The sequence below is a fragment of the Peromyscus maniculatus genome, chromosome 4, assembly GCF_049852395.1.
Source record: "Peromyscus maniculatus bairdii isolate BWxNUB_F1_BW_parent chromosome 4, HU_Pman_BW_mat_3.1, whole genome shotgun sequence".
Lineage (NCBI taxonomy): Eukaryota > Metazoa > Chordata > Mammalia > Rodentia > Cricetidae > Peromyscus > Peromyscus maniculatus.
The window spans coordinates 137076281-137103035 of NC_134855.1; the positions used below are offsets into that span (position 1 = coordinate 137076281).

The 26755-nt window shown below is 49.6% G+C and overlaps 2 protein-coding genes across 18 annotated transcripts; one reads left to right on the forward strand and one right to left on the reverse strand.

Moving 5' to 3' along the window:
• Positions 1–706: 706 nt before the first annotated feature.
• Blcap (BLCAP apoptosis inducing factor) lies at positions 707–26646 on the reverse strand. 14 transcript variants are annotated; one of them, XR_013050915.1, is made up of 7 exons: positions 26437–26599; positions 12301–18739; positions 12168–12229; positions 8073–8244; positions 5994–6113; positions 1242–1910; positions 707–993 (listed from the first exon to the last, which is right to left on the reverse strand). XR_013050915.1 is itself a non-coding variant. In XM_006984138.4 (2 exons), exon 2 carries the CDS (start codon positions 18563–18565, stop codon positions 18302–18304), a length of 264 nt encoding a protein of 87 aa, XP_006984200.1. In that variant the 5' UTR covers positions 18566–18739; positions 26437–26585; the 3' UTR covers positions 16773–18301. The 14 variants fall into 14 exon arrangements, 1 of the variants encoding a protein (XP_006984200.1); XR_013050914.1 differs by having other exon boundaries at positions 12168–18739; positions 26437–26600; XR_013050912.1 differs by adding an exon at positions 6949–7080 and having other exon boundaries at positions 707–1910; positions 8073–18739; positions 26437–26646.
• On the forward strand, positions 20486–22908 carry Nnat (neuronatin). Of its 4 annotated transcripts, none has more exons than XM_016002653.3 (3): positions 20486–20672; positions 20855–20942; positions 21942–22908. In XM_016002653.3, exons 1-3 carry the CDS (start codon positions 20601–20603, stop codon positions 22166–22168), a joined length of 387 nt encoding a protein of 128 aa, XP_015858139.1. In that variant the 5' UTR covers positions 20486–20600; the 3' UTR covers positions 22169–22908. The 4 variants fall into 4 exon arrangements, with proteins under 4 accessions (XP_015858139.1, XP_006984198.1, XP_015858140.1 ...); XM_006984136.4 differs by lacking the exon at positions 20855–20942 and adding an exon at positions 21611–21691 and having other exon boundaries at positions 20487–20672; XM_016002654.3 differs by lacking the exon at positions 20855–20942 and adding an exon at positions 21611–21686 and having other exon boundaries at positions 20488–20672.
• Positions 26647–26755: the final 109 nt, after the last annotated feature.

Genomic DNA, 26755 nt, shown 5'->3' on the forward strand with positions numbered 1-26755 from the left:
GTGCATTCTGCAGACTTGAAGGCCTGAGCTGGATCCCCAGCGCCCACCTGAAAGGTTGGGCAAGGTAGCACTGGTTTGTAATTCCAGTGCCGGGGAGGTGGAGACAGGTAGATCCTGCTGGCTCACTAGCCAGTTGGCCTCACCTAATTGGTGAGCTCTGGGTCTCAATGAGACTCTATCAAAAACCAAGGTGGGTGGCTCCTGAAGAATGCTACCTCAGGTTAATCCAATTAATTTTAAAAGGGAAGCACACAGGCAACCTCTTTCTGCCTAAATGGAAATGTTTGAACCAGTGGGACAGGAACCCTACAGAGACATGAGGAACTTATGTAGCTCTTCTCAGGGAAGGACCAACAGATGACGACCAAAGGCTCCTAGCATGGACTGGTGAGACCAAGGGCCCTGACAGAAGATGGTGAGGGGATGGATGTTCTCCCAGCAAGTAAGCAATCAGAAGGGTAGTGGGTGAGGGCTGCCTATGGTCAGGATGAGGATTTAGCAGGGATGCCTCAGTTCAGGGGAACAGTAGTCACTGGTGGAGGTAACTTCGCCAGGTGTGTATGCTCACGGATGAGCCGATGGGCCGTGGGGACAAAGGCAGGTGTGGTGGGAAGGAACTGGAAGTGGAAGGAGGATATTTGGGGCAACTCTGGATGTTTTCTTGGAAGCAGCTAAGTATTGGTGAAATTATTAAGGCCACTCCACGTAGTTAAAAGGGAGGTTTATTTTGAGGGGTAACTTACAAGTGAAGGGATAGGTAACAGGGTCTGGGAAAGGTGTAGCGCAGTCCAGCGGTGTTCTCTGGAGAACTCTGCTCGGTCTACCTCCAGTGTCCAGGGTCCAGGAACCAAGAGAGCGGCGCATCCGGATCTCGGGTCTTCAGGGTCCTCTCTCGGCCCGCCTTGTAGGAGTGACAGCTACCGAAGCCTCAGTGGGGGTTGGGACTTCCAGGTCAGAGCTGGGATGGCCACCCACTACAGCTAAGTGTGTGCTCTGGAGCAGAAAGGGGCAGAGGTGGGTGGTGAACTTGAACAAGGCAGCATGCTTTGGGGAGGCTCCATCTTCTGCCTTCCATCCTCCCTCTGTGCAGCCGGCTCTGGGCCTCCACCTCTTCTCCATCCACCCTGGGATTCATCGTCTATTATGTAGCCTGCCTTTACTGACCATCACTGACAGCCAGGGGTGGGTCCTGATTTGAGCTGCTTCCTGGGAGCACTGGCTCCGAACTGTGGGACTCATACCTGCTTGGTGCCATCCCTGAGTTGAGCATTTTTTCAGGCAGTCTCCTTGGACCTGTGACATGCTGAGGTGGGCACTGCTATGGGTTCACAGAGGGGACTGCTGAAAGGCATGGTCAGAGGGCACAGTGAGAGGACCCTGTATAGACTGTTAGACTCCTGCACTCCCAAGTCCATGCCCCCCCCCTTTTTTTTAAAGGAGTCTCACTATGGAACCCACATTGGTCTCCAGCTCACAATCATCCTGCCTTAGTCTCCCAAGCATTGGGATCACCATGGTGCCTTTAAGGTCATGATGTTGAGAGACGTGAAACACTGGTACCCACCAAATCCATCATTGTCATGAAGGGCGAAGCAGAAAGCCTGAGGAAGAGGGCTGGCCAGCAGGGACATGAGGGGGAAACCTCCAGACTCTCACCCAGTGAATGACTCCACTCTTTAAGGCTGCCCCCCACCCCACCCCCAGTTGTAAAACTTCCTGTTAGGAAGGTGCTTTCGACAGAACATAATATCACATCTAAGAGGAGCTAACAGCAAGAGCATTTCTTCAAGTGTGAACAATTCAGAAGTCAGTGGTTGCAGGTAGGCTGGCTCAGAGTCAGCAGTCTCGTTCCCTCCTGATCACAGGATGGCTGCCAGAGTTCCAAGTTTCATGTTTGCACCCAGCAGCACCTAGACAGAAAGGGAAGGGGAAGGCCAGGAAAGGCGCCAGCACATCTCTGGCGAGGGAGCGAAGCAGCGGGGCCCTGAAGCTGCCCTTCTAAGTCCCATGCCACTGAAAGGGGTTCACAGGTCTCACGACTGCAGCTGCTGTCCCCCCTTTCTTATCTGTAGGGCTTCTATGTCCCACTGACAGACTAAGCTTGGGGCTTTGGAAACCACTCCTGACAGCCCCACGCCCACACACGGTTTACAGTTCTATCTGTGATCTCTGACTGGTACGGATGGGAGCTAGCCGCCCCTTCCTTCCTCGTTCCTCCAGGTGTCCACAGCTGCTCAGTCTTCCCGCCGTCCCCCACTGCCACATCAGGACGTGTGGCAATCCTGTCACCCCATTCTGCAGCCTTAATAACAGTCCCTCAGTGTAAAAACTGAGTATGGACACAGTTCTCTGTTTCCCGTGGGTGCGCAGGTACATTTACAAGTTTTTAGAAAAGTCCACACCAAGCCATCACGGTGGCTGCCCCTGGGGAAGAGGAAGGGAATGGGATGGAAGCAGGTGGCCAGAAGGGACTCCGGCTCTAGCAGCGGTGCTCTGGTTCTTAAAAAGGAGGATGTATTCATGTTCGCTTGTGTCATTAAACTTTAATTTGAAAAAATTCCCATTCATTTTCAGCCAATTATGCTGGCTCTGTGCTCGGCTGTGCTTGCGTGTTTGTGCCCAGGGAGGAAGAACATTTACTTTGTGTGTGTCTGTGAATGAAGTGCAGCCATTAGAAAGGAGATTAAAAAGAAATGTAGCAAACAAAAGCCAAACAAAACAGGGGAGGCGGCAGTGAAGACTCATTCACAACACTAATGGAAATCAAAGAAAGAAACCCGAGAGGAAAGCCACAAGTTTCTCAGGAGAAAGCTGGGTGTGTGGAAGACATGATGGACAAACAGAGTTCTGCCTCGTCCCTGCAGTGAACGGCACAGCATTGTACTGATGTCAGTTTCCCCCGATTAATCTCGGCATTCACAGTATTTGACAAGCGGCTTTTAAAATCCGTGTGGAGGAGTGAACTAAGACAGCTGTAAGGGAGTACGGTGAAATGTGGCATTTTACTTAACAGATATCAAAAGGTGGTAAAAAGCAATGGCAAATTAAAGTCTTGTGCTGACAGGAATAAACAGATTAGTTAAAAAAAAATACCCCCCCCCAAAAAAAAATCACAGGGGCCCCTGCAGCCCCCTAGCAATGGGGCCTCCTCAGTCTAGAGGAAGCATCCCATCAGAGCGGCAGAGAAAGGATGAACAAGCCGATCATTCTATTGTGTTCCGATAATTGGCTGTCCATTTTGAGAAAGGTTAGATGCTGTCTCAATCCAATCAGAAATACATTCCAGATACAAGAAAGAGCCAAGAACAAAAACTGTGAAACCATTAGAAAAGAATAAAAGGTCCATTTAAACCAAACATGATATATATTCAAAAAGGAATAAAGGCGACTGAGGAAATGCATTAGATCGAAATTGGTAACTTCTGTCTAACACAGGAGTTTACAAAGAGCTGAAAGCCAGAAAAAAATATTTGTCCAAAATGCACAAAAGCTTACTATCCAGATTACATCAGGACATTGTACAGGTCAATGAAGAGCTTAATGCAAAAACAGGCAGTTCAGAGCGGCAGGAATAATAAAAATGCCCAATGTACACGCGAAAACCTCACTGGCAAACAGGAAAATACAAATTTAAAAAGGGATTTAACTTTTTCACCCATCCGATCGGCAAACACTGACAACTGCTCCCGGTGTGGGGATTAAAGTCAGCCTCTGGCTAGATGCTTGCATGGTACAGAGACCATGGAGGGCACCGGTGAAGTCTGCTAAAATTGAAAACGTGCAGACCCAGCATCCTACCTCTTCATCAGTGCCAAGAAAAGGATGCTCACAACAGAACAGAGACAAAGAATCAACTAAATGTTGGTGGAGCCTGGAGATGGAGAATGTGAGAACTGAGGAATACATGCTCCACTGTGTTAGAGGACAAGAGCTTTCGGAATCTGCATGGCTGTGTTGTAAAGATACTAGAGCGCGTCAAGATGCAGCCTCCGGCAAGCTCTCAACACAGTGGACTCCTTCAAAGCACCCGCATGGATTTCATGCATGCCCTAGAAACAGATGCACAAAGCTGTGGGGGAGGGGGAGGTGGGATATAGGACTTTGGTAGAGGTGACAGCAGCTGGGTGCACGCCATTCCACCTCTAAAAGGGAGAATGTATTCAGGCTTTGCTTGCTTAATTAAAGTGTAATTTGGAAAGATTCTAATTTGTTTTCAGCTAATTATGCCAGCTCTGTGTTCGGCGGTGCTCGCGTGTTTGTGCCCAGGGAGGAAGAACGTTGACTCTGTGTGTCTGCAGAGCAAGCTCGCTGATTAGTGAGTGGTGGAGATGGAGAGCATGGGTCAAGCAAGCAGGAGCAGAGGGCTGCTAGCAAACCTTAAGTACCTAAGAATAAACCAAGAAATAGGCAAGACTGTCTGTCACCAGAGGAAAAACACCAAACTTCTAAAAGGCGGGAAGATGCCTGGAACTGGGAGGTACCGTATGTGCTACAAGATAAAGATGCCCATTTCCCTCAAATTCATCCACAGATCCCCTAAAAATCCCAGCAAGGTTTTAAAGCTTGAGCAGCTGGTTCAAAAATGTAAACTGTATGACAACATACAAGACCAAGATGAGGCCACAAAACCAACAGAGTGGATTGCTCTGGCTGTTATCAAAGCAACTCCAGGGAGCAAACGGATGGCTGGAGAGGAAGAGCCGTGCTGGACACAGCTGGGAGCGAGGCAGAGTCACTGGAGGGGAGGACAGCATGGCCAGTACATTGTATTGGAAAACTTAGTCATCCATTTTAAAATGTATCAAACTAAACACCAATACCACCACACTCTAATAAACTTCGCCTGCAGTGATGTGTTAGATGTGAGAGCTGGAAAACAATCATGTGATACAAATGTAAGAAAGCAGCAGGAAGTCTTCAGTGGAAAAATATTTGTAAGGCTGGTGAAGGGAAGGCCTTCAGAAGGCAAAGTAAGAGTCTAAATCTGACTGGATGTAGCGGCCTGTACTCTAACAATTGGAGAGGGAAGCAGTGAGATTAGAGTTCAAGGTCATCCTTGGTTATACAGTGAGTTTGAGGCCAGCCTGGGCTACATGAAATCTTGTTTCAAAAATCAAAATCAACCAAAAACTCAAACAGTGGATACCCTGGCCTGGAGAGTGTTTCTGGAGCCTGTGCCTTGGAGTTCTGTGTGCTCTTTCTGACTGAGGAAAAACCGGAACTTCAGGATCGTGGTGTTTGGAAGGCAAACAGAACACAGGTGAATATGACCCAGGTAGACAGTAAATGAGACAAGTTCAGCCTAACACCCATGACTGGGCCACATCCGTTCCACATCCCCTCACCACCGCTAAGATGTATGTGATTCTGAAAAGACATCCCTGAAGCTCTGCACAGAGGCTTCCTGGAGGAGAAGGGCCCAGTCTCAGGTGGCAGAGACAGCAGCTGGGTGCACGCCATGCCACCTCTAAAAGGGAGAATGTATTCAGGCTTTGCTTGCTTAATTAAAGTGTAATTTGGAAAGATTCTAATTTGTTTTCAGCTAATTATGCCAGCTCTGTGTTCGGCGGTGCTCGCGTGTTTGTGCCCAGGGAGGAAGAACGTTGACTCTGTGTGTCTGCAGAGCAAGCTCGCTGATTAGTGAGTGGTGGAGATGGAGAGCATGGGTCAAGCAAGCAGGAGCAGAGGGGACCCGCCATCCAGAGCTGCAGGAAAACCCTGCAAGAGGACTGAGGATTAAATCCATCAAGGAACAAAAAGCAAGATGACCCAGAGAAAGCAGCCATCTTCTCCAGAGGGACAAGATGCCCTGGGCTAGGAGGGTGCATCGAGCACACACGAAAGAGAGACTGATTTCCCTCAGGCTTATCTGTGAGTTCAGTGTAACTCCAACAAAAGTTCTCTTGGAAATGGATAAATTTAAAATTCGTATGGTAGGACTAAGGTGCAAAGCAGCTCTGCACAGTGGAGAGGGTGAGTTGGCCTGCTCTTACCACAATCCAGCAGCAAGCCTGGCAGCAGACAGGCAGAAGACCAGGGACGGCCTCACAATTATCCGGCCAGTGGGCTGGTACCAGGTAAAGGGAGCAGGCTTAGATGATACCATCGACATTCTACAAAAGAGTAGAGTGATGACATTAGATGATAAGATTCCTGAATACGGAATTTATTCCTTATACATGACATAAACACAGATTTACAAACTATATATAAACGTATACATGTAAACTATAAATGCCAGAGAAGAAAATACAGGAAAAATGCCTTGAAATCAATATAAAAGAAGGCCTCTTCTTTTTTGTTTTTTTAAAGACAGGGTTTCACTGTGTAGCCTTGGCTGTCCTAGAACTCACTTTGTAGACCAGGCTGGCCTTGAACTCTCAGGGATCTGCCTGCCTCTGCCTCCCAAGTGCTGGGGTTAAAGGTGTGTGCCATCACTGCCCTGCTAAAGAAGGCTTCATAAGGTTGCCAAAAGAAGATGTAAAAGTAAAACCAACAGATGACTGTATCAAAACTTTAATTTTTTTCTAAAAACAATTCAACTAAATGGCAAAAGAACTACAATGTAGAAAAATACTTGTCACTAATGACAAAGCATTAGTATATAAAATGCATGAAATAAAGAACCAGAAACCAATGAAAGATAAAATATCTTGAAAGAAAGAAAGAGAAGAAATGGGCAAGATGTGGTATCATACCTATAATCCCAGTGCTGAGTGAGACTGAGGTTGGAGGACCCTGAATCTGAAGCTAGGATGGGGTACCTAGTGAGACCTTGTCTCAAATAATGGAAGAGAGAGAGAGACGGGAAAGAGGAGGGAAAAAAAGGGAGGGAGAGGCAGAGGCAGAGGGAGAGAAGCAGGAAGGACTTGGCCACACAATCCAGAGAGGGAACTAGGAATGAAGGTAAACAAAAGCTTCAGCTGTGGCATGGCAGGGCACACTAACCCGAGACAGTCTTTTTACCCATCCAACTGGTAAGATGTTAAAGTTGGAGAGGTTCTGGCAGGAGACTGTAGCTGTTTTTATCTGAATTCAGAACGTGTCTTCCCTGTGGCCCAACAGTTCCAAGTACTTGTCCTACAGAAATACGTGTATGTGAGCAAAAAGGGACTAATGAAGGGTACCCTCAGCATGTTTGTTATGAACACCACCAAAGGCATTTCCACAGTCAACCAACAGGAAACATTAAAACGGAAGAGGACATGCTTGTTGCGGCTGTGTGCAGCCAGCTGCGTGGAGCTCTGGAGCGAATGGAGATGCAGACAGCTGCTCGAGGCAAGACCTGCAGGGCACACAGCATAGAAAGCACCTCCAGTGGACACCACCTGCCTATGCAGACAGACCAACGAAAGAACAGACATGCTGGAAAGGGCACAAGCAAACACTAGACAAACAGAGGCACTAATACCAGCTCTCCCCTGAAGGTGTACGGACCCAAGGCAGAGGCTAAGGTAAGGGCCAAGTAGGGATGCCCCATCTGTAATGTGGACTGTATTGAAAAGAAAATGTATTTGTGTTTTACTTGTATAATTGAAATTTAATTCAAACATTCAAATTCATTCCTTGCCAATTAGCTGAGAATGCACGTGTGCTGTACTCTCATTTGTCTGTCCAGGGACAAAGCACGTTCACTTGGTGTGTGTCTGTGAATGCAGCACAGTGATTAGCAAACTGATTAAAATTTGGAAAGTGAAATGAAAAACTGGGCAAGTTTTTCCATTCACGAAAGCAACAAAACTAATAAGGTGTTCAGGAGTCAAGCCATTAAGAAATGTGGAGGATGTCTGCGACCTGCGGGGCCAGCTTTTATTAGAAGGTATTAAAAGCAGAGCAAAACCACACCAAACAAGGGAGACTGACCACGGGAGACGGCGCTGCAGTGGCAGATGGGAGAAGCTGATGGCATCCTAATGACGCTATTTTTCCCTCCAATGCAGTCTCACTTAATAAGGTTTTTTTTCCCCCCATGGAACTTTGACAAGCTAATTATAAGATATATAAAAGTAAACCAGCAATATAACAAGGTGATTTTTTTTTAAAAGAATGGAGGGCAGGGTAAGGGTACTTACCGTATCAGGTATTAAGACACTTTTCAAAGCCTTGCTCATTAAAACACAGCCTTGGCTCACAAAAACACACAGTGATCAGCAGCCTGAAGAGACGAGTCACAGGGTCTGGTTGGAAAGTCGGGCGGGACTGAGAGAGATGTTCAGCAAGCTTGCTGTCCGTGGGACTCCAGCTCTGTCACATCACACACAAAAGTGTGCCTCAGACGGAGTAAACACAAAAGCACAGCAATGACCCCGGAGAGTTGTCTGCCCCTGGGGAGGGTCCTGCCTCCAGGCCATACTAGTGCAGTGAGACAGGCCCCCGATGGGTCGCTCTCAGAGTGGACAGGGCTCCAGGAAGACATCTTTCTATCTACTCTACCTCCCAGCCTGCTGTGTCTCCTCTCCTCTCCTCTCCTGTCTGCCTCTGACTGGGCCTGCCACCCTGGCTGCAAGTCTACAATCATCTCCTGTCACTAGTGTGGTGTTGGCATGACCAGGTGTGTCTTCTCCAGCTTTCCCTCCCTCCTGGAGGGAACACAGAACACTGCATCTTGTGAAGGAGATGAAGTTCATGTGAGGTGGTGGATGTGAACCTAGAGTTCACAGGATGGGTGAGGAGAGACTACTTTTTCTTCATCCAGTCACCCAAACGGCTGCCTCCCAGACTTAACTGCTCCGGTTCCCCCTTGTGGCTCTGCAACAGTCATACTGTTTGGTTGATACAAGAATACATGTTGAGTTTTGGAATTCCAGTCTAAGGCACAGAACACTGGCTTGGCACCTAAAGAGTTCAGTCTATTGCACACAAAATATTAAGACATGATCCCAGCCACAAAACAGGACCAAACTGGTACTAATTAGACAAGCAGGCAGGATACAGGGCAGATAAAAGCTCCCAAAAGAACATGGGATCATATCGCTCTCTAAAAGGTAAATAATTGAGTTTTGCCCACATTTGGTCATATACACATTATTGCTCCAAACTAATTTATCTTCCTCTGCACTTGATCCTAGCCCCCTTGGGAGCTTATTTCAAATAATTGTCTCCATCCCTAATTGTTCAATGACTCTGGCTCCACATCCCAGAATATCCATGGACCAGCTTTGCTCTTTCCTTCAAGATGAAGAAAAAGGCCAGGGCTCTGTTTCTCCCTTTCTCTCCGTAGCTCCTCCTTGTCTGTCTGCCTCTGGATTCTACTTCTGTCTTTCCTGGGGTAAGCCTCTGGCACAGGATTGCCCCTGACCCAGAATATGCTCTGCTGGACTTCCCCTCTTGGTCTGGAGCATGTTTCTGCCAGAGCACCCATCAATATGGGGCACTCTACACCGATGAGCATGACTGATTCTTTCTCCTCTTCTGCTCCAGAAGCCCTACTCACTGCACGGTGTGCCCAGAGAACCCACGGTGTTAGGCATACTGCCAGGAGCACAGCAGAGGACACTGGAAGGTGTGGCTGTATACACTGGCTAGTGAACAATGTGCTCACCTTTCCTAGCCTCACCTCTACACCCCCATCTTTCACATCTCCAAGTTTTCCTTCTTGATTCCTTAAAGGACTTAGTGACAGTCTCATGCCCCACTTGCATGTCAACGTCAATCCCTCCTTTATGTTCCTACAACTCCCCCTAAATGCTCTTTTAAGGCCACTACAAGTCAGCTAATCCTCAAGTCCAAAGGGGAAATTCCTGTCTTACCTGATTGGAATTGCTGCCACATTTGACAATGTTGATTACTTTCTCCTTGAAACTCTTTACAACCTTGGTTGTCATGGCAACCCCCTCTCCTAGTGGTTTTCTGCATCTCTCAGGTCCTTTCCTGTCTGCCATCTCATCAGCTCCTTGAATGTTTCTAACTCCTGGTCTTGACCTAGGCCCCGTGCCATCTTCTCCACATGATCCCTAACAAATCACTTTTTCTGGGTCCCCATTACAGAGTGGCAATGACTCCAGGCCAGTTGTGTCTTTCTTCAGTCCTCAAGCTAGAGTTCAGGTGTCACCAGGCCCACCTGTCTTTGTCCCCAATACCCTGGCCATATCTGAGCCACTTTCCAAAGTCTCTGACTGTCTTGTAATACTGTGTTCCCCAACCCAGAAGCTTGCCACACACCAGGACTCCACTCAAGACACCAGGGCCACTCCAGGCCTGACCTTCTAAGTGTGTGTGCATGCCAGAATGTATGTGTATGTATGTGAGTGCAGGAGCCTGAAGAGGTCAGAAGACCCAGCATGGATGGGTACAAGAAGCTAAGTTCTTAACCATGGAACCTCCTCTCCAGCCCCAGCCTGACCTCTTAATAACAGCCAACCATTCTAAGTACGTCTAGTTTCTGTCTACCAGAGGTTCTGACCCACTCCTCTGAAACCCTACTGGTCTAGTTGAGAGCTGTCTCTCATATAATCTCCTGCCTTTGAAGAGACCAGATGCTTATAGGAGATCAGAGATCTGGGGCTTTCTATATCCCTCACTCCTCACATAGCTCTAATACCTATGAGACTTCCTGGTAGAAATTCTCATGTAGTTTTGGTGGAACCTGGGCTGATCTACTATGCAGAAGACACACTACCAAGTCCTGTAAGGCATGCATGCCCATGCTCAGGCCGTTCAACAGACTCTGACTTCTGTGCAAGGCTGGAAGAAATGGTTACAATTCGGTATATGCCGTCTAGGAGAGACCTAGCAACTCCAGGCCATGCCCTTGTCCTCATCCCTGTACTTCTCACCACTCTCCTTGCTTTGCTTCTCCAGGTCTCCTCTCTCCCCTATGAAACAGGCCAGCGGGCTGGCTGCCTCACTGCATGTAGGTGGAGGGGCTGTAGTGATCAGCCGAGCAGTGGCCATGACCCCATGACACACATTATGAGGAGCTGAGCCCACACTAAGGCCAGGGAACATTCCCTGAGATCTAGACCGAGTAACCATGACTGCTATGTCATTTCTTCATTCCTTGTCAAGATACAATGTCTCTATGACAAAAAGAATCTATCTGAACCTCCATTTCAGACACTGGAGTTGAGACAGACAATGATTACTCTGCCCCTACCGCGACAGCTGCCTGTTGCTAGGCGCCCAGAGCTACGAAGAGCGATAAGATGCGACCCCAGCCACCAGGCAAGAAGAAGCCACAGCTAATTAAGGCTGCAGTTAGGACCCACAGGGCAGATGAAGGCTCCCTGAGAACATGGAGATCAGGTTCCCTGCACAAAGGAACATGAGTGCAGTTTGCTCTTTCTACCAACACAACTAATCCCCTCACCTCAACACTTAATCCCACTGCTCTGGGGCCCTCTGTGTCTGCCCCGACTCTGCAGGCGGGCTGGCCCAGCCTTCCCCTGTCCTGGTGTGGCCGGGGAGCAGGGGTGCCTTCCTGGTGCTGGAGCCCCTGCAGACCCCTTCTCCCTCCTCACAGCCACATTAGAGGTCGACTGTCCCCCACCTGGGGGACTTCTGCCCTGTCCTCAGAGCTGTGCGGCAAACTCTTTGTTGGCTCTCTGGAACCTATGTGCTGCTGTGGTCTCTTCCAATGGCACCTTCTCAGTCTCCTTAGCAGGATCCATGCTGTAACTGCCCTTGTGTGCCAGCCACAGCTCAGCTCGGGCCTGGTTCCTGTGAATCTGTCTGCACCTGTGTGTATGTCAAGCCACAGGTGTCCTCGTCACTCTCTACTTTATTTTCTGAGATGGGACCTTTGGTTAGAGCTCAAAATTTGCCAGGCTGACAGGCAGCAAACCCCACCAATCCTCTCTAGTCATCTGGTGTGTGCTGCCAATACCTATCTTTGTTTTTTTTATACAGGGCTGGGGATTGAACTCGGGTCCTATCAACTAAGCTCTGAGGTGGGTTTAGAATAGGGCTCTCTTTGTAGCAAACAACAGATCAACAATCTGAACCTTGGCTTCAAACAAGCCTTCTCCTCTTGCCCAGTTCTGAGTTTAGCTATTTTTGATTGATGATGACATCTGGAGCTATGTTCTCAAAGAATGTGCCACTTGGACAGAGACCCAGAAGACTAAGGAAGGTCTGACTGGAAACAATGACAGTGAACACAGAACAGCATTTCAAGGTGAGAAAGCCGTTAGAATTCTGCCAGGAGATAATGTGGAGAGACGGCTCACCTACTTTGCCACTGTGGATTGATCCATCTAGTTGGCATCCACCAGTCTGTAGGCATCCAATCCTGCAAGGAAACATTACTCAGGGGCCGAAAGAGTGTCAATCCCACCCTCTCCCTCACCTGTACCAACCTACCTGAATGGTCTGCCAAGACATTTCACCACAAGCAGCAGAATCATCTCAGCCAGTTCCTGGCAAGTTCGCCTTCTTGGGGCTACAGCTATTTCAATCCCTCCATGTTCCAAATGTGGAGGTGACAAGTCTGGGGTCTCCATTCCCCATCAGCACTGTCACCGCTGAAGATGTGATGTTAGCACTGAAAAGGAACTCGGGAGAACCTAGTTCAGCGGCCTCCCTCTGCAGATGGGGGACAGGCCTGGTGAGTGGTGGTAACTCCGGCAAGTCAGTGGAGAAGCCTTCTCACTGGGGAGATCAGGATGAGGACTTTACCTATCTAAGCTAATCTCGATTGAAAACAGTACAAGGGTTGGTTGGAGCGATGGCTCAGCAGTTAACAGCAGTAGCTGCTTTTGCAGAGGACCTGGGTTCGGTTCCTGATACCCACATGACAGCTCACAATTGTCTGTAACTCTAGTTCCAGGGGATCCAGTGCTGTCTTCTGGCCTCCATGGGCACCAGGCACACACATGGTGCACTACGTACATGAAGGCAAAACACAGGGCAGGGAGATGAGGATTTAATCAGGAATCCGCTACCTCCGTCCTGCCAGGTGCTTGCCTCATAGGCTCTCCTGTACAGAAAGGGATGCCAAGCGGTGTGCTTTTTGAGGTTCTTCTCAAACGACTAGTCTGGAAAATAATCCTTGTCACTTCAGAGCTGCCAAGAGGAGTCTTGGGAGGTGATTTTCTGCCTTCGAGGAAAGACCAGTCACCTAGTGCCTTTAGGAGTTTAGCACTGACTGACTTGGGCCACCACCTATTTACCCCTAAAGCCACAGACCAACAGGTACTGTGCCGGGCCTGGTCAGGCAGGTTCTGTGACTGGTCAAGTGACAAAGTCCCTAGGATTAAGGGTCATGCAGGACCTCGATGATGCAGCTAAGGCGTGGGAACCCGGGAACTGCTGGAATGTTTTGTCTGTCTCCTCCCTCACGGGCCCTTCCACATCTGCCTTGGCACTTATGCACGCAGAAGTAAAACTCAAGTTGATTCCTCTAGTGCAAAATCCTTTGATTAAATCCTTCATTGCCTTAACAACTTTTAGCCAGCATTTTTTTTTTTTAAACTAAAGTAACAAGGGTAAAGGTCACCAATGTCTCACAGGAGATGGTTCTGGAAATGGTAAAGACTTCTTCCTTAACTAATAAATAAATGGGGCAACAGGCCTCAAGGAACATGAACAGTGAAGAACAAAGTCACATGCCAAATGGTGGGGAATCAAGCCCAAGACCCTACAATCTTCTGTGTCTCGCTGCCTTTTTTTGGAAGGCTGTCACCACTAGCATGGGACAGGGGAATGGCAGCATGGGCAAGTTGTCCAAGTATGTGCTCTCTACAACTGCCCAGGGCAAGTGAGAGGCCAAAACTACCCAGAGATTTGTCTTTAGGAGGGTCTTGTTTAAGCAGATCCAACAAGGCACCTCACACATGCCCCTGCACTGGCTGCTCGGAGGAGACAGAGCCTAGTCAGAGACAAGGAGTGCCCTCCCACTGACGAAGGAGTGCCATCGGAGACTACTGAGACTGATGCTAATGGCCTCCACTTTAAGGGGAGGAGACTACAGCTGGGGTGGGGGGATGTGGACAGGTGCAAGTCACAAAGGCCAGCATAAGACCCAGGGCTCCTTGACTCCTCCTAGCAGGATTTTTAGCCTTCTCGTCCACTCCTGGCCCTAGTATTTGAGTCCCTTTCCTAGATTCCCCAAAGAGACAGGCTGCTATGGACCCTCCAGCTATGTGGCTTGGCCTGACCCAGATGGACAATGCTGGTTCCAACATACCTGTTCACCCGGTACTGCCACGCTGAACTCACCAGGACCACTTCGGAGCCCTTTCTCCTTACTCCCAGTGAGCTACACACCCCTTCGGGACGGACGAAGCCTAACTCACAAACTGCTTACTGTGATGGCTCTTCGTCAGCTGGCAACTGGAACTCTCAGGACGGTTTTGGGGGCTTGCTAGCAGCAATTCAGCTTTAAAACCCTCCCTTAGTGCCCCCTAATTGTCACTGTTCTAGGTTTAAACAGACTGACATTTTTCCCCAGAAGCTTTCTGGGGTCTGTTTCTAAGGCAGCCAGATACTAGTGGTCCTTCATTTTACTTTGCAGTTCAGTCTCTATCTGTAGGCAAGATGCTGGATTAGATGGTGACAAGCAACATCTCATGTATTACTTCACTGCTCAAACAATCACATTTGATCTCCAGGTCTGAAAGCCAGTCCTAGTCTGCATCAGCTCCTTCCTGAGACCCTAAGAACCCTGCCACAGTGCCTAGCCATGGGTCTCTAGGATGACTTGACCAGTAAATACTCTCCCCTTTTTCTTTAGTCTGGAGGACACTGTGACAGTGGAAACTGTCCACTGTGGTCCCAGGGTCTCACCACATGAGACTGACAAAAACTGGAGAATAGTAGGGCAGGTCTCCTGAGCAGGACTCATGGGCCATGCCCTCCAGGGACTCAGTTGCTAAAGGAACTCTGCCATAGCTCAGAAACAGTATGCATGACAGCTGAATGATGGATGGGCTGTAGACAAGCTCTCAGCACAGAGAAGGAAGAAATGAAGTTCCCCACCACAGGTAGGGTCTGGGCACACATGGCACACTGATCAAGGCATATGCAGGCAACTCCCAAGTACTCTGTCGCCAACTCAGTCCAGCCACCTTCCTCGGCTGGGCTCTCCCATCAGCCTAGGATTCAAAGAGTAAAGACTCCCAGATCACCAGGGCTGGGAGAACTGTATTTGTTCCAAAGACCACATTTTTTTTTGATCAGGAACTGACAGCGGAAGCAGGACACCTTCTCAAAGAGTCCCAGTGGCAACAGAATTCTGTACAGTGTGGGGCCCTCGAAGACCTGGGCCCTTCTGCACAGGAAGTGTCTTCTTTTTGTTTTCCTGAAAGATAGTTCAGGAAGAGGGATAGCATCCTAGGTGATGTAGGGAACCCTGTGGGCAGACAGAACCCTCAGGTGGCAAGCACCCTGAGAAGGATGGGCTATCAGCACCCTACTGAAAGGACCACAAATCTCTTGGAGGGAAAAGCCTATACGTGACTCTCGAGCACAAGATCTAGGACAGAAAGCTGCTTTCCAACGGAGAGCAAAATAAGCAATGATCTTGGCTTCATTTCCAATCCAGGTGCCTCCACAGGAGAGGGACACAAAAGCCTCCGTCTGTTTGTTTTGTTTTTGGAATCTGCAGTTGTCTGTTTTGCTAAGTCTCCCCACTAGGCTAGAATCATGAGGTCCTGGAGTGTCAGGCCTGTGTGTCCTGAAATCCCCAGCAAGCCTTGTACAGGGTCTCTGTGCTTGTTGAACAAACTGGCCTTTCCCTACGCCCAGCTCCTCAGCTTGTCCGGCTCTGCAGAATCCCGAACAGCTACGCACAGTAAAGACCTCAAGAGGTACGAGCAACACCGAAGCAGACAGCCGTCCCAAGAATGATCACTGCCCATTTTCAAAGAAAACCCTTCTAAAACAGACACATCTTTGGTCATCTGATTTTGTTTTGTATTAGATAGGTTCTCACTCTGTAGCCTAGGCTGGCAATCCTCCTGCCTCAGCTTCCTAAGTGCTAGGATTATAGGTGTGAACCACTACACTTGGCTCTTTGGAAAGTTATAATCAAGACGAGGAAAGCATGGGCCAGCAGTATGGGCCAGGAATGCAAAAAAAAAAAAAAAAAAAAAAAAGGCAGAAGAGCAGAGGTAAATCCAGTTTTCCCACAACAAAGGAAAAGTCTAGGCAGGTCACCATGAACTTCCCTAACATCACCAAACCATCCTCAAGCATTATCTTAGCAACCCTCACGACAGCTCCCATTTCTCAGGCAGTGCTCCTATTCTGCATTTTGAGAGGGAGGAGACTTGGAGGTGATGCCCAGCACAGGGTGGTGACATGCTGCCACAACTGAGTGTCCCAGGTCACAGCCACAGTTAACACACGTACGTCTGCAGCAGAGGACTATATCCCCTCGTGCTTCTAGCTATCACTAAGATGTGCCGGGTGGATGGCAAGCCTTATTTATTTCTCCAGGTGAAATGCCATGAGGAGTTTCACTTATTTTTACTTCAAAAGCAGCACCATAAAAATCCTTGATTAGAGAGAGCCCCAGCTGTCCCAAGTTGTTTATCAAGGGATCCATTACTAAAGTCTTCTATGGAGCAAACAGTTTCAGGCGGGAAGCCATGGGAGCTGAGAAGTGCAAATGTCTCATCTCTGAAAACTTTCAGACTCCCTCCTGTTTGCCGCCTGGACTGCCCCCTGCCCCTCCCCCAACACCACCATCTGCTCGCCACAGAAGAGATCAAATTCTCTAGCTAAGGTGCTCTGGCGCCAAGGACTCAGCCGAGTATTTTACCCTGCCCCCCACCAACTCAGAAATCCAACACCATGACCCAAATGGACTGCAGCCACATAAAATCACGAAGTAAAGTTTATAAAGCTTTATTAAACATTTCAAACAGCTGTAGAACGAACACACCAGGAAAAAAAAAAAGCTTTACAACAGCAGTCCAAGTGTTTCCCAAGTGTGGCCTTGAAGTCCCACTCCCCAGATGCTTGCTTCCAGTTCTGTGCCTGGCCCATCACCCTCACTCGTACACAAGAGGACATTTCCGACTGGAAGAACAACCATGCTGATCCCCAGTGGGCAGGGGCCAGGAGAAAGTCTCATTTGCCAACACTTGTTACTGAAGCGCAGAGAAAACAGAACAAGTACCCAGTCACCAAGTCTTCCTGTGTATTCTTCCTAGTGGACAGTCTACGTGCACAAACGAAGGGGCTCCTGGCGGGAGGATGATGGCCACTGCTCCCTGGGTCTTGTCTGAACCACCGTGGAGTCCACTGTGCTGGTCACTCTGCAATCCCCATGCTAAATAAAAACTGCAGTGGACCTACTACAGCTAGCTACTACTACTAAACCTCAAAACCAGAACACATTCAGTAAAGCTTCTTCACAAGGAATATACACATGTATTTGTATGTGTACACACACACACACACACACACACACACACACACATTCTCACACGCATGCGTGCACACATACACAGAGCACATCAAAAAATACCCAAACACCTATCAAGGGAATCATGGCTGCTATGAAACACATAATACTTTTCCGTTCACTCAGGGGGGACCACTGGGTCTACAAGAACACTGCACACCTCTCTCCTGAAAAGCATGCACTGGAGCCCAGAGGCGGCTCCCTTAGGATGGCTGAGAGAGGCAGGAGGAAGAGCAAAGGGAGAGAGGCTGGGCTGGAAAGCCAGAGCCTAGACACCCAAGCCAAAGAACAATGTCTCTCCATTGCTTCTCTCTTAAAAACGAGGCAGAGAAAATACTGGAGGTTTATGGACAACAAGCAATTGAGACATGATTCCGTCTCACCTGCTCGGCAGGGAAAGAAGAATGAAAAAGCGAGGCTCTCGGGCGTCAGCAATCTCTTCAAATTTGAGATAAGTGCAAAAACAAGCCCTGTCTTGGACAGGTGTTCCCCCAAAAGGAAAGGGGTGGGAGAGAACCAAGGGGAAACCAGGGAAAGGGACTGAGGAGGGAGGAGGAAGATCCTGATGCGGAAGATCCTGATGAGGAAGGGTCATGGAGGTGACAATGAAACTAGCATTGTCTCTGCCCAGGTCATACCAAGGGCGGTTGACCAGGATGGGTGTAGAGTCCCCACAACGATGAGCAAGGGGGTGGGCCAGTCCGTCATCCGGGACCCAGATGGTGACAGAACACACAACCATAAGACCACCCACGACTACAAGACGCTACAACAGAAGCACCGGTCAGTGCCATTATTCACATTGTAAGGATAAAACATCACAGGCCAAAAGGCTCCATCAGGAATGCGGCACCCGCAGGGTTGCGGGATTTGAAACTCCAATGCTTTATGACCTATGTCAGTACCTCCCCTCCCGTCTTCTGCTTCCTTGGAAAGCTATTTCGGCAGCTATTAGGTGCCCACAACGCCAGGGTCGTGGGCGGACTCCGGAAGTGGGGAATCGGAGCAGTGGTACAGGAAACAATTTCCCCAGCAGCTATAACAGATGAGGAAGAGGGCTGCCAGGAAAACCAAGGCACATATTGTGCAAGGTTTCCGCTCCAGAAGGAAGCTGAGCAGGTAGAAGCCCATGAACATGGAGTGGCTGAACCACAGAGCGGGGTTGAGGGGCTTGGGGATGAGGAGGACGGGCAGCAGCCACTGGAGGCAATACATGATCTCTGTCGGGCAGGGCCTTCACCAAGGCTGCCAGGCACCGCTGCAGGAACCGACCTAATGGGAGCCAGCAGGCACAGGTGGCTACCCTCCGTTTTCTTCGACTCTCTCTCCAGGAGCTGAGCCGCTGTGCTCTCTGGCTGTCAGCCTGGGATCACCAAGGCAGCAAGGATCCTGAAGAGAAAAGTCAACACAACAAACAAAGAACAGACAGACAGACAGACAAAAAACAAAACAAAAATAACAAAAAACAAACAAACAAAAAAACAGGAACAAAATGTATACTTATTTGGGAAAATGGATCATGGTTAACAACAGCAAATGTGAATGCCCTTTCCTCCCCACCCACCCATGAATATCTACTCCTATCCAAATTACTAGTTTAAGATAGCCTCCTGGGGTGTGTCTTCCCTGGGCTTCTACTGGAGGCTCCCAGGAGGGCACGGTCCCCACAGTGGACTGGCTTTGCCTGGGCCCTGCCCAGCAGAGATCATGTATCGCCTCCTGGGGCTGCAGCCCGTCCTCAAAGGTCCCAGACCTCACAATACCGCCCTGTGGTTGCCACAGGACACTATGGACTGAGTGTTGTGCCCCCATGTGGTAAGAAATGGTTCTGTATCTAGTCTCACATCTGCAGTTCCAGAGAGAATGTCAAATTACAGCAGTTATCTGTGAACTGCTAACCTGGAGATGCCAGACAACAGATCCTCAGATCCTGGCAAGATATGGGAAGACACAATAAAGTGGCGCCAAATATTTTAAGATGGCAGCCTGGGCCATGCTTGCTTTTTTCAAATAGCCCAGTATCATTCATCCAAACCAGCCAACTCCTTTGAAAGTCAATGTTAAAAAAAAACCAAAAAAACCCAAAAAACAAAAAACACAACACTTGGAACACTAAACCTTCATCCATCTGTTACTGACATTGAACAGAACTGGGTCTCTATAAGTTTTTAATCAAAATTAATATCCTATCCACATAGGGGCAAATACATTTGGCCTCTGTGGCAAATAGTTCGGAGGCAATTTGGTCTTTCCACCCAAGCCGCGCTCCACTAGAGATCTGTAAGATCACACTAAGCAAGGGGTACTCGCTTTACTTTGAAACTAGGTAACAGTAGCCATATTAAGACACAACCCTTGGCGGCTATAGCAAAATCCTGTTCTGTGCTCCAGCCGCGAAGCAAACTGGTACAAAGAACCACCGTGGCTCAGGCAGACCTACTAGAGATTGGGGGAGGGGAGCACAAGACAGAGATTGATATCATCTGTCCCACAGAAACTAGTCCCAAATACATCTGGACCACTTCTTCATAAATCTTGCTCCTTTGGCACACAAAGGGCATCAATCCTTCCTACATCTCTCCCAGAGTAGATACAATCGCTTTAGCTACTAAGAGCAGAGCGCTGTTCCAGCTCGGGACCGCAGCCACCACCGCCTGCTGGGCAGAGCAGAGAAGCAACAGCCAGGAAAGTGGTACAAGATCAAGGACTCTCACAAAACAGTTGGCATGAGTTTAAAATTCACTGAATATTAGGAGTACTGAGAAAGGGGTATGCTTTTTGCCGAGATAGATAGCCTTCCGTAATTTCGGCAACCGTATAGGAGGTATATTTTGGCGCGGCACTGGTTCCGCGGCTCGAATTTGCAGACCTGGGCGTGTCATACCACTCCTACCCTCACTCTACACTCTAGAGCCATGACTCCCCTCCATTTTACACCGAATTTCAAAAGCAGGCCGAGCAGAATCTTCTGGAAGGGTGTTACGAGCGGACTCGAGAGGTGGGGGTCGGTGTGGAAAGAACAGACGGATTTTTTTTCCCTCTCCTGGCGAATGAGGAGCGCCCCCCGCCACCCCGCCACATCAACAGCCCCCCCAAGTGCGCATGCGCACTTCGGTGGCAGGAGGGTACTTAAGGCACGGCCACCGGGGCTGCGGCAGTGCGCCCAACAGCGGACTCCGAGACCCGCGGACTCCGAGACCAGCAGACCTCGGCGAACCCTCGCTCGACTCGACCACCCACTCTCGGAACCATGGCCGCAGTGGCAGCAGCTTCGGCAGAACTGCTCATCATTGGCTGGTACATCTTCCGCGTGCTTCTTCAGGTGAGTATATGCCCGGGCTTTGGGTGGGAGAGGGCCCCTGAAGCGCGCCCCGGACCCCTAACCCCCGTCGCGATTGCCGCCTTCCCAACCCATCCTTCCCAATTGCCGCGATTCCTGCCTACCAAAGTGCCGCGGTGGTACTATTTGTCCCTGCCCGTTCCCGTGCCCACATCCTCGCACAGACCCTGTCCCCAGTGCGCCCGCGCCCGGCCGGGAACAAAGACTCAGGGGTGCGGCGGTCGCCCGCTGCGGACGATCCCGACCAACGCGGTAAGAAACACCCGCTACACTCGACCCCAGGAGGGAGGCGGGGCACTTGCGTGCTGTGAGACTTTACAGTTCGCACACAAAAAATTTTTGCCTTAAAAAATTGCGCATTGCGGGAAATTTTCTTTAAAAAAAAATACACTATATACACACACTTGTGGGGTGGGATGAAAATTAAGTCAGAAAATGCCACTTTTCAGGAAAAAAAAATCCAACAAAAAGAATCTCAATAAATCAGGAAAAAAAGGTAAAGGGGAGGAAATAGACAAAATGTGCATTGCAGGAAAAATAAACCAGACAAAAGCACTTGGTAGGAAAAAAATTCATTTAGATAAAGAGCATTGGAAGAGAGACAAAGGGACAGGAAAAAAAACTGGATACACACATTGAATAAAACAATTAGAGGAAAATGCCCTTCGCAGGAAAAAAATAGAAAGGTTAAGAGATCTTCCAAAAAAAAAAAAAAAAAAAAAAAAAAAAGAAAGAAAAAAAAGAAAAAAAAAGGACAAATCATTTTATGGAAAAAGAGCGCGCGCAAAAGTGCTTTTCTTAAAGCCAAATTGGAAGAAGGCGCTTTGTGCATAAAACCATCTACCCCAAGAGCTCCCTTTGCAGGAAGAGTTCCCTGCTAAAGGAATCCTTTGCCAAAGGAATCGCATATTTCCTTCAAGGTGTTCCTGGAATGCTGCATTTACTGGGTAGGATTCGCTTTTCGAAATCCTCCAGGGACACAGCCCATTGCGAGAAGTGAGGTATACCTAAGTTGTGGGTCCAATCAGCTTGCAGCCATGCAGCTCTCAGCACAGTTGGAAAAGCTCCAGCTGCCCTGACTCGTGGACAAGCTGGGCGACGCCCGTCACTCCAGGCTACACTGGACAGACGGGCGGGGCCGGGGGCGGGGCCGGGCGGGCACACAGCAGGATCAGCAAGCAGCAGTAGCAGCAGTACTACACTGAGTCATGGGTGCTTCTCTAAGGGTGGGTCCTGGATCTCTCACCGCAGGTGTTCAGGTACTCCCTGCAGAAGCTGGCGCACACGGTGTCCCGGACCGGGCGGCAGGTGATGGGGGAGCGCAGGCGAGCCCCCAACTGAGGCCCCAAATCCCAGCCCTGGGCGGCCGTGTCATCAGGTGCTCCTGTGCTTCTCGACCCGCACAGGAGCCAATGCCGCGCAGGAATGGGGGGTCTCCTGTGCTCCCTCGTCAACGGAGCACCTGCCAAGGTCAGTGAGGGGCCGGTAGGCCCCCGGAGAAGCAGCACCGTCAATGATGAAAATATCAGTTCCCTCCCCAGCCCCTTTGCCCCTCCCACTATCGGCGGGTGGGAGAGGAGGGGGAAGAGGGGAGCAAACCCTCGAGATCTGGGCGTAGGCACCACATTCTGATCTGGACTAAGTCGGAACAGCACCATCTCAGCCACAGAAGAGATCTGACCACAGAGATCCAACACCCCACCAACCAGCAGAATGGACATTCTGACATCACCAGCGGAAGCCCTGAATCTCAGTGCAGAAGAGAAAACATCAACTGCGTGCCCCATGGCGGGACTGGAGGGCGTGGATGAGGGAGGAAGAGGGTTAAGAAATTCAGAGGGGCCCTCTCACTGTCCCTTGCCTATGGCACACACATTTCTGCCTTGCTCCCTCATTCCCCTTCCTTCCAAACACCTCCCCAAAATGTGTCACCTGATTCGGACCCATTTAAACAGTAACTGAACCCCACCTTCACCAAAACGCCTTCTCCGACCCCCGGGCCTTCACTGATCTTGCTATCCCTGATCTCACGCAGCAGTTGTGATTAATATTGTGGTAGTCGCTAATTGTACTGGTTTAAGTGTGCATTAGTTGTGTCTCCCCAGCTAGACTGTAAGCTCCTGGAGATCAGGGACCACCCTCCCCAAAAAATAAAAAATGGACTCTCCTGTCTTGTACAGTCCTAGGACCGTGCAGGGCAGTGGGGGTGCACCAAAAAGTTCCTTTGTGGCTTCTTTTGCGACATCGTCACATGTCTCTAAAGCTGGGCAATGAACCCATTGGGGAGGGGCACACCACTTGGGAAAAGGGGTAGGGGGACAAGAATGAACGAAGACTCTCTTGCATGCCTGCCTCATTTCAATACTGTCCTGAGATAAAGGACTATTTCTCATCCCCAATCCAAAAAGTGTTATTCATTTGTCCCAGAATAAGGGACATTTCCCCTTCCCCAGGATGATGGGTGCATTTACTTGGTGGTCCTGAGATAAGGCACCATGGCAGGTTATCAATTGGAAAAGAAGAGAAAGTAAATGGGAATGGCCCTCTAAATGGGATCCTGAGACCGTGAGGGCTGATTTGAGACTATAAAGCTATACCCCAGAACTCCACCCAGGAGCCTCAAGAAATAATTGCTGGGCAGGAAGAGGGGGGCTTGGACAAAGATGTGGCTTGGCAACTCCTCCACCCAGCTCAATGCTCCAGGCCCCAGGATTGCCCCAAGGTCATCATGCCTGGCTTTTCCAACCCTCCAGCTGGACACCCCCACCCCCATCTTTAACGGCCTTATCAGGTCCCTAGCCTGCACTTTCCCCTCCCATTGATTGCACCAGGAAGGGTGGGCTGGCCGATTAGTTCTCCTCCTTGGTTAGCCATGGCTCTTCTTCCAAGTGTCAGCTGACTGCCTCACTAAATAGGCCTGCCACCTGTTAAACTGCAGCTCGATTTTTTTATCCGTCACTGCACACCTGTTCCTATGCCAATACTAAGGGAATGAGTTGGAAGGCCATCAACCTCTCCCGCTACTTCCTTAAATCCCTTAGTCATGGTTGTCACATCACAAATATTCAGGCACACAAAGCACCTTGACCCCCTTGAACCTTGATCATGTCTCTATCCCCTGAGAAAGCCTGATGTTCAAGCCAATCATTGGCACTTTTGAAGATACTTGTAATTTCATTCAGCACCAGGGAATTACAGGGGTTGGTAGTGAAGAACTTGGTGTGGCCTTGGCTTTACCATCAAATCAGCTTAGGCTACCCAGCCAGGTTGCTTTTTGTTCCCTACCAAGATCCAGATGAACCCATGCACATCAGAGGCAGTCAGAATCCACAGGATTTGGATGTGGCATGCATTCTAAGACTCCATCTTCCTCAGCAGGGTGAATACAACTACTGTCAAGGCTTGAAGTTAGGTCAAGTCCTTTGCCTCAGGGTTACACATCTGCAGTCAGTGCCTACCTCCTTATTGATTGGAAATTTCTGTTGTTTGCCATACTAAACCCATTGAGCCAGGAGTACATATTAACCCAGGTTCCCAATGAAGGCTGACTCTCCCCTTGGAGACTTGGAGGGAGGCGGAGACTGTCACTCTACTATTCCATATGTTCTAATCTCAGCCCAAGTTGGATGCCAGCTGAGTTCACAAAGGCAGGCCAAAGCAGGGGGAAAAAAGTCTGGCTACTCTGGATATAGCACATTTTGTCCCCTCATCCCCAAGCCAGGAGGTAATCCCAGGGCTTTCCAGATGATCTTGGCAAAACTTTTTTCCTCCATCTACCCTCCAGCATTGCTGAGTGTGGCGTAGTTAGGTGGACTTCCAGGCAAGGGTTGCTCTGGTGGCTTTTAGAATGTGAGATGTCCACTATCCACTTTTTTCTCCCACCCCACACCCTGTCCTAACAGCAAACTAAACCCACCAGAGAAGACAGAAGGAACGTGTTCATGCCCCACCCTTGTGTTATATCTGCAAGCCTGATCCAAACATACCTTATTTATAAAATGTTTCCACAAGCTATATACTATTAAAACATTTTATTCTCACATAAAACAACTTTTAGAGATGTGGGTTCTAGGTGACTGCTACCTCTATCTGTATCGTAACTGAATTGTGATTGAGAGAAGGGATTCGTTAGAGGGACAGAACAGGGATTAAGCTTTTTGGCTTGGGTTACGGGGCCAGCCAAAGATAGCCTAATTACACCGAGGCTTTGAGGGAAACAGGCTTGCTGCTGGTCACTTCCTAGATATCTACTTTCAAACTTGGATCTCTTTAAGGAGCCAACATTCCAAAGGGAGAGTCTCAGCTGGCAGTTAATCTCCCCCAGGGGATTTAAACGTGTACACATACATAATACTAGTCTATCAAAAGTTTCTTTCTCCAGGTGACCACTGACTTCTTCCACATGCCAAAGAGACACGTTTGCCAAAATCTTCTCTGGAAATGAACCTGTTCCCCTTCCACAGGGCTCATACCATGGCAGGATGCCGATTCCTGACCATTCCCAGGGCAGAGCCGGACAGAGAGGAAGGCAATACATGGCTCTTGGTAGACCCGACAGTGACAAGCTTGCAATGGAATGTGTGTGTTTCAAAGATAGAGAACAAGAACAGAGGGCAGCCTAGATTCCCCTTAGAAACAAAGATAAGAAGTTAAACTGTTTTGGCAGCAACTTGAAGATGGCCATTTTCAGATACAGAACTGATCTAGTCCCTGGAAACTGACCAAGGTTCCAGAAACCCAATCTTTGAACAGGAATTCTTGACATTAATGAACCGTGATTTAAAAGAAACAAGTAAGCTTGCTCTAACACTCGACATGAACACATAAAATGGAACTTTTTTGGGTCCTGGCTTTGGTGTTGAAGTCCAGAAGGCTGACAGGATGGTTGGACCATGTCAGGCAGGGCCGAGAAGCCGTCCCCAATACATCAGTTCCCTGAAAGGGACAAAAGAGGATCCGAACATATAAACAGAAAGAACCTATAAACCCGAACAGGTCCCAGTTTCCCAACTAAAAAGGGACATGAGACCTAGAAGGAAACTTAAGGTAGTTTGGAAGGAGGAAGGAAAAATCAATTGTCCCCATCCCCCATTCTTCTTTTCCAGGCCAAGGCGAGTGTGACAGGCATTCCATTCCGTCTGCTGCCCTTGAGGGCCACTCCCCACACACCGGAGGAGAGGGAACCCGTGTCCAGAATCGATGAAAAGTTGGTGGGAGAAGGACCCGGGACCCGAGGCAGATGGTCACCCTATTACTCCAGACACCAAAGACAGGGTTCAGGGCCTGGCTCTCCCTTCTCCCCATACTTCTTCGGATGGAGAGAGACAGAGAAAAAAAAAAAGAAAGAAAGAAAAAACAGAGACTGAAGTGGCGAGGGAAAAAAAGGGGCGGCTTCTTAGAAGCTGAGCCCCTTGCCACGGGCCCGAGTGGAGGAGGTGGTGGTCGCACCCCGCGCTCCCAGCCCCATCTCCCGGGAGCTCGCTGACCTTGGAGGCCAGAGTGGTAGCCGGGAGTCCCCGAATCCCCCATCGGGACGGGAAGGGGAACCCCCGCCCCCCAGGCCCAGGTTGGGGCAAAGCGGGGCGGTCGCCTGACGCCAGACAAGGGTGCGCCCGCCCCCGGCCGCGCGGAAGGAAAGCCCCGGCGAGAGGCCAAGCGGCGCCTAAGGTGACCCTGGAGGGCCAACATGGCGCCGCGGCCGCGCCGAGGACCTCTCACCCCGCCCAGGCGGGCGACGCCACGATACCTGCGAGCCCCTCCATGGTGCTGCCGCCACTGTCACCGTCGCCGCCGCCGCCGCCGCCGCCTTCCTCCACCTTAGCTCGCCGCCGACGCCGCAGAAGCTGGGGAGACGCCCCCTTCGTCTTCTAGTCGAGCGGCCCAAGGACCCCGTCCGGAGTCGGGCTGTCCGCCGCAGACGCCTGACATATAAGCCCAAAGTGGGGCTACTCTAGGGCACTCTTCCCCTAGTATCCGCTACAAAAGATAGTTTATAAACTTCATATGGACTTGAATAAAATTGCGGGGCTCTGAGGCCTTCAAGCCCGAGGAATTTTTAGTCAGGC